The sequence below is a fragment of the Salvia hispanica genome, chromosome 1 (genome assembly GCF_029641045.1).
Source record: "Salvia hispanica isolate PSC_SH4W2 chromosome 1, Shi_PSC_v1, whole genome shotgun sequence".
NCBI classification, from domain to species: Eukaryota; Viridiplantae; Streptophyta; class Magnoliopsida; order Lamiales; family Lamiaceae; genus Salvia; species Salvia hispanica.
In genome coordinates, this window is record NC_142692.1 from 28,916,358 (window position 1) to 28,923,782 (window position 7,425).

Below are 7,425 nucleotides of genomic sequence, written 5' to 3' on the forward strand. Positions count from 1 at the left end.
AAAAAAAATTTAAAAAAATATTCCCACCAAACAAGGCTCTACAAAATTGGTTTGAGTCTTGGCAGGGCTCACATCATCCTCTGGTAGCGATGGAGAGGCGGTGGAGAGTATCAAAATGGGCCTTCATTTTTGCAAGCTTGATGAGTTACATGGTCTCAGATGGGGCGGCAGAAGAGGGCGGTGACGGTGACGGAAGGAAAGGCCTCTGCAGCACTGATCTCACCACATTTCTCCCTTTCCCTTACAGCAACCTACCAAACATGGTCTGCCAGCCACTATGGAACTCATATTTGTTAAGGGTACTTAACCTTCCAGTCTTTTTATTTTCTGCATTAGTCTTTTATTTTGTGCTAGTTTTTACCTCCGGTCTTTTATTTGGTGCACTGCAGTATTCCAAGTCGAAGGACAACGAGATCACGATCGTGCTATCGACCATCTACACGAGCGGATGGGTGGGGATGGGGTTCTCGCGAGACGGGAAGATGCTGAACTCGAGCTGCATGGTGGGATGGGTGAATCAAGAGGGAGAAGGTAGGATAAAAGAGTTCCACATAAAAGGGTTCACCCCGGGCGAGATCAAGGCGGACCGGGGCGAACTCCCCCTGACAAACGTGCCGCCGTACGTGGCCGTGCAGGGGGCAACCATATACCTATCCTTCCAGCTCAAGTTCAACACCACCCTGAAAACGCAGCCGCTGCTGCTGGCTTTCAGCACCAAAGCACCGCACCACCACCGCCTCACGGTGCACGAAGACAAGACAACCATCTACTTGGATTTCTCAGCTGGTACAGCGGACGGCGGTGCTGAGTCGTATTCGTCTCAAGACAGGAGGACTCACGGGACGCTGGCGGTGCTGGGGTGGGGATTCTTGCTTCCCACGGGGGCTATTCTGGCGAGATATCTGAGGCGGAAGGATAAAGTGTGGTATTACTTTCACGTGCCGATTCAGTTCATTGGCTTCTTGCTGGGAGTTGCGGCGGTGATTGTTGGAGTGTCGCTTTACAGCAAGATGCATGTTTTCTTCCCTGCACACAGGGGGATTGGGATTTTCCTTCTTCTCATCACCATTCTACAGGTTTGCTTTCTTCATTACCTTCATTTCTTCTTCTACTAAAATACTAACAGATTACCTCTCTCCGGATCAGGGGATCCAAGATTTCAGTTCCAAAAATCTAATCCAAATTGTGAATTATCAGAAATCCAGTCCAATCCAAAATTACATAAAAATTTGAAATTCAAAAAATAAAATCTGAAAATGTAAGAATTGTTCAAACATAAAGATTTTTTTTGTCTGTGTTCATATTTTAGGCCGGGCATAATCTCATAACAAGCCCGGCCCGATTTAGGACATTAGTATTTTGGAAAGCTAGTTTATGGAGTAATAAAAATGGTGAAGGAAGGAATTTTGTTGCACAGGTGCTTGCTTTCTTCACGCGTCCGAGCTCCGACAGCAAGTACCGGCGATACTGGAATTGGTACCACAACTGGGTCGGCAGGATTTGCCTCTTCTTCGGAGCGGTTAATATTCTTCTGGGAATCCACATCGCTGATGCAGCCCAAGCTTGGAAGATTGGATATGGATTTCTGCTTGGTTTTCTATTGGTTACTGTCATTGTTCTCGAAGCATTGCTCAGGCTTAGACGATCGGCTGAGGCAGATAAGCAGCATCCCCCATTTTCAATCAATTCTATCGACCGCGAAATATCACTCTAAATGTAAACCTAATTTAGCTATGAATTTCAAATGGGGTAATTTTGATTTCATTAATAGTACTACTATTATATTGTTTTGTTTGGACTGGAATTAATGAAGTGTGTACATACAAATGAAAGAGGTCTTGACATGCAAGGCTCGATTTGAAGTTTTGTAGAGGAACTTTCCATTGATCCATGTGTGATGGAGCACATCAAATTAGAAGCTCGCTACTCCGTTTGTTTTCGTATTATTCGATGTCGAATTCAAGAATTAGGGCGTTGGAAGACTGTCGTTTTATGTATAAATTCATATTAAGCCACATAAATTTCACAGCGTACGATCAAAATACGTTGAAATTTTTTTATTTGTGTTCGGTTGGTGTTAGAACTCGATGATTGATCGGAGAAGATGAGAAATCGAATGGGAATTTTATTGAGAGAGAATCGGGCTCAACGAATCTAAGATTTACAATTTGAAGAGAAAAGAATGAATTGAAAACAGAATTGGGAAAGCCTTTTAACTAATTTTGAAACCTAACTAACCCAACGGTCATATCAATCTGACGGCTCAGATTAGCTCTCAAATCTTGACATTAATCGGACGGCTCCTGAAACTTGGCTTAAGCAAAGCCTATTCTCATTCCAAACGTTCCACACTTATTTGTAGCTCGATTCAGCTGAACATCCAGCTCACAAATCTCCACCTTGGATGTTCAGCTGATCACTGCTTCATCTTACACAAACTAACAAGCCTCATACAAATCTCCAGCTTGTTCTTCGGCACCGGCTTTGTCAACATGTCAGCCGGATTCTCTTTAGTATCCACCCTAAACACCTTCACTGTCCCCTTCTCTATTTCTTCACGAATGAAGTGCAAACGCACGTAAATATGTTTGCTCCTCTCGTGATAAACTTGGTGTTTTGCCAAACAAATGGCACTATTATTATCACAGCCGATTGCAACTGCATCCTGCTTTATGCCGAAGTCTTCCAAGATGCCCCTAAGCCAGAAACTCTCCTTCACCGCGGCTGTTAATGACATGAACTCAGCCTCAGTTGTTGACAAAGCTACAACATGCTGCAGGCTGCTCTTCCAACTCACAACTGAACCATAAAGAGTAAAGATGTATCCAGATTGTTGCCAAGTACCACAGAGTCGGTTGTCTCAACAATGCTATCAAACCATTCCAGATTTGGACTCATATGAAGACTACAACAACCTGAGTCCATAATCCAACAGCCATTATCCTTCCCTTCAATCACATTCAAGGCCTCGGAAACCTCTTCATCTCCAACACTTTCAGCCGAGTTCACTACCTTCCCTCCACCATTCTCTTTTCTTCGCTTCCATGCGAAGCAATCCTTCTTTAAGTGGCCGGGTTTCTTGCACCAGTGGCAAGAACGCGTTTCCTTTTGATCATTGGTAGCATTCTTGGCTTGTTCTTGAGATTTCTTGAAGGGTTTTTTTCCCTTGAACTTCTTTACATTCAAGCTTTCTACACTTGAATCAACGAGCTTGATTTCTCCCTTTTGCAACTCCTTGGCCCTCAAGGCCGACTGCACTTCCAACAAGGTGATAGATCCTTCGCGTCCATAAAGAATTGCATCGTGAAGCTGGTCATACTATCGCGGGAGTGCATTCAACAACAGGATGGCCTTATCCTCATCTCCAATGGTGACATCGATGTTTTTGAGATCATCGACTGCCTTGTTAAAGTCTTCCAACTGCTCCAATACTCCCTTTCCCTCCAAGAACTTGTAGGAGTAGAGGCGTTGCTTCATGAACAACCTGTTCGCCAGAGATTTCGTGAGGTAGAGCTCTTCCAATTTTGTCAGAATGTTCGCCGCAGTCTTCTCCTTTGCAACCTCGCGTAGCACTTTATCGCCTAGGCATAGGACGATCGCGCTATGCGCCTTCGCCTCAATTTCAGCCTTCTTCGCGATGGCCTTCTCATCCGGAGCCACCTCCTTTTCTTTCGGATCTTTCTCCTCCACCGTCAATGCCGATGATAGTCCTTATTGAATCAGCATCGCGCGCATTTTCATTCTCCATAGGGCAAAGTCGTTTTTGCCGGTAAACTTCTCCGCCTCAAATCTCGAGGCCATCGTCTTCGCAGGTCCGATTCCAAATCACCGAAAAACAGAGTTTCGCAAGAAAACCGCCGGTTCCCGCAGACGGCGCCAATTTGTTAGAACTCGATGATTAATCGGAGAAGATGAGAAATCAAATGAGAATTTTATTGAGAGAGAATCAGGCTCAACGAATCTGAGATTTACAATTTGAAGAGAAAAGAATGAATTGAAAACAGAATTGGGAAAACCTTTTAACTAATTTTGAAACCTAACTAACCCAACGGTCATATCAATCTGACGGCTCATATTAGCTCTCAAATCTTGACATTAATCGGACGGCTCCTGAAACTTGGCTTAAGCAAAGCCTATTCTCATTCCAAACGTTCCACACTTATTTGTAGCTCGATTCAGCTGAACATCCAGCTCACAGTTGGGAATTCTCACACTTTCAATATTTTGTATTACTACTAATTTTTAAGACATTTGTGGAAAAATGAATTTATTCAAAGTTTATGATTTGAAGGACTTGTTCATCTTCTTGGTTATGGCAAGAAATAGCCTCAAATTTATGCATTTATGAGTGTTCAGTGTTGCATATATATTTTATGAGAGCCTAAGAATTGTGCTAAATTGTTCATTAGTGAATTTTTGCGTTTTTCAATTCTATGGAATTGGGTGGTTTTTAATTTTGTCTCGAAACGCACATCCAGAATTGAATGCAACCCCTTCCATTTTCCCGTCCCCCCAATTTCATCCCTCACTTTTCAATTCCAGTAATCAAAATCGGAGACCAGAGTAGTCGGCGTTGCTTCTCTACATTCGAGGTGGTGATTCCATAACATCAAGCAACGACCCATAGTCAATTGTTATCGCAATTGCCGACTCGTGATAATTCTTCACCAACTGCGTAATCACAATAGGTAATATTCAGTCGTTGCAAAGTTGAATCAAGCAATGTTGCTCATCAATTTCATCTAAAATTGAATATTTTTAGATTCGATAATGTGATAGGCCAACGATATTTGTTTCAATTTAATTAGATTTGGAGTCGTGGAAGAGAGATGACCAGACCAGTGACACAAATATAAACGTGGGTGGGGCTATTGAATGCTAAATCTTACATATTCGAAACGTCTACACCACAAGATACATTAATTTCCATCTGTTTGATTTCAGGTAATATAGTCTTGTACCAATAAAATTACTCTTTCCATCTTAAGCTACTAAAGATATTTTTTGACATGATAATTATTAATTAATATTTAAAATTAATTACAAAAAAAATAATGTAAAGGAAAAATACTAGTTTTCTAAAAAAAATGAATTATTACAAATACCATCAAATGATCTAAAATGAAATATGGTGCAAGTAACTTGAAAGGGAGTAAGTCTTAAATGATAAGATATTACTTCCTCCGTCCAAAAAAAATAGGACACATTTGCTATTTTTGTTGTTCACAAAAAAATAGGTCACATTCAAAAAAAGGAAAGTTTTCAACAATTTCTCTCTCTTACTAATAATATGGACCTCACATTCTACTAACACTACTTCTTTCTTACTTTTTATCCCTTCTCTTTTACTTTATCAATTCTACATTAAAATCCGTGTCATTCACAAAGTGCCCTATTTTTCATGGACGAAGGGAGTATTATGGTAAATTGGTTAACTCCTTATTACTTTTAAAACTACTCCCCATTAGAAACAATTTTTATGTTTAAGTAGCCGACCCTTAAAATTTATAGTTTGTGGAGTACTCCTATTATATTTGGGTAGATCATGCTTAATTTAGAATTTTGATTTAGTTTTTGTTTATGGATTCGTTGTGTGCTTTTGCTATAAATATGCAAGTTCACATCTAAGTATAACAATGCCTCAAGTTCAGGCATTGTGCTAAATTCACTTAACTTTTAAATTATCTAATTATGTTTGAATGTTTGATTAGCGGTGCTTAGTTTTTTAGTGCACGATATTATGTTTGGATAGTTGCCGGCCAATATAAGACTGTAGTTTAGCTTCTTTTTTTATGTTTTTTTGTTTTTCTTTGCTACTTGTGATTTTTACATTGCGGTTTGTCAAGTTTTTATTTTTTGCTTTGCAAATGTCACTTGAATTTTTGTGTGTTGCAAGATTAAAATCTCTTTGGGCATGATATTTTTGTTTGATGTTGTTGTTTATTGTGTATAATTGATTTTTTTTATCAGTTATTAGCTTGTTTGTTGCAACTACATAGGAGTATTAATTAATTAGTTGTAACAACTTTCGCTAAAATTTATTTTAATATGTACCACTATATAACAACATTGTCACTGTAATAAACACAAACTAAATCGTCTCACATTCTTGTCTATATTTGTACAAATCATTTCGAATGTATATTGCAAAATCTTAACAAATCATATTATATTCATAATATTTTATCATATTATGTGGTCATTATGTCAACAAAATAATAAATAGCCGCTGGCTACTTTGGCTAGATGCCAACCACAAATAACAATGATGTATCAATTTTAATTTAAGAGAGCCGGAACCAATTTGTACCAAATCTATTCAAAAAATGTAGCTTCAAATAAGCGTGATTTTAAAGTATGTCTGCCTTCAAATTGTTTAACCCGATAGATGATGTGCATACACTGGAATGTAGGAGTTTCGTTGCATCATTATTTCTCCAACCAACATTTACATATATAAGTGTTTATTATGTGAATGATTCCGTATGTACATAAGTTTATTTTTGGGCATACCAAATATTTTGACGACGCGTGGAGGAGAATACTTCCTTCTTCATAATTTAAACTTATATTCTTGAGCATAAAAGTAGTATTTTAAAAAAAAAAATCATTTTACTATATGCATGCAGCAGCATACATATCCCTTTTTTTTTTTACTTATATGATGATGGTTATCGATGAGGGGATGATATTGATCTCTGAACCTCTCCATTTATAAAAGAGAGGTCCCTTAACTGCTTCGATGTCTTCAAATGGATTGATGTATCTAAGGATGCTTGACGTAGGTAGGCGTTCTTATTAAAATATACTATAGTATATTATTTATTTTTACGATAACGACCGTTGTCGTTGAAAGATATGTTGATGATTTTCAATTACTTATTTTTTCAGTTGTATGCAATTAGTTATAATATTAAAATTAGTTCATCATACATTGTTAAAATTAGTTCATTTTTGAGAAAACAAAATGGTCCGATATTCTAGTAAATGATTGCTAATTTGTTAGTAGGATTTGATATAATTTTTATTTTATTTTTAATATTAAAATGAAAATAGTGAAACTTTTGATAATATTAAGATTAGGAGACAAGGTGCATACAACGTTTATCTAGAAAAATTAAGAGTCTGTTCGGTACACAAAATTGAAATTGAATTGGAATTTTATGGAATTAAGTTATAATTCAATTTCAAATCCTTTATATTTAATTTGGTGGATATAATAGTAAGAAATTGTGTAGCTAGTGTGCGTGATTATTTGGAATTCTAATATTCTAGTTTTGATATTGAATTCAAATTATAAAATTGAAGAGGAATTTCAATTATAATTTAATTCCAAATTCAAATATATTAGGATACCAAACATCAAATTCGGAATTGAACGCTCAAATTTAAATTCCACAGCCTTAGTTCCATGTTACTGACTTC

The 7,425-nt window shown here is 37.8% G+C and overlaps 1 protein-coding gene across 1 annotated transcript; it reads left to right on the forward strand.

The window, feature by feature from the left end:
• The first annotated feature begins 22 nt into the window (after nucleotides 1-22).
• On the forward strand, nucleotides 23-1,966 carry LOC125218596 (Cytochrome b561/ferric reductase transmembrane with DOMON related domain-containing protein). The gene is made up of 3 exons (XM_048120292.2): nucleotides 23-299; nucleotides 390-1,076; nucleotides 1,418-1,966. Exons 1-3 carry the CDS (start codon nucleotides 90-92, stop codon nucleotides 1,712-1,714), a joined length of 1,194 nt encoding a protein of 397 aa, XP_047976249.1. The 5' UTR covers nucleotides 23-89; the 3' UTR covers nucleotides 1,715-1,966.
• The last annotated feature ends 5,459 nt before the right edge of the window (nucleotides 1,967-7,425 follow it).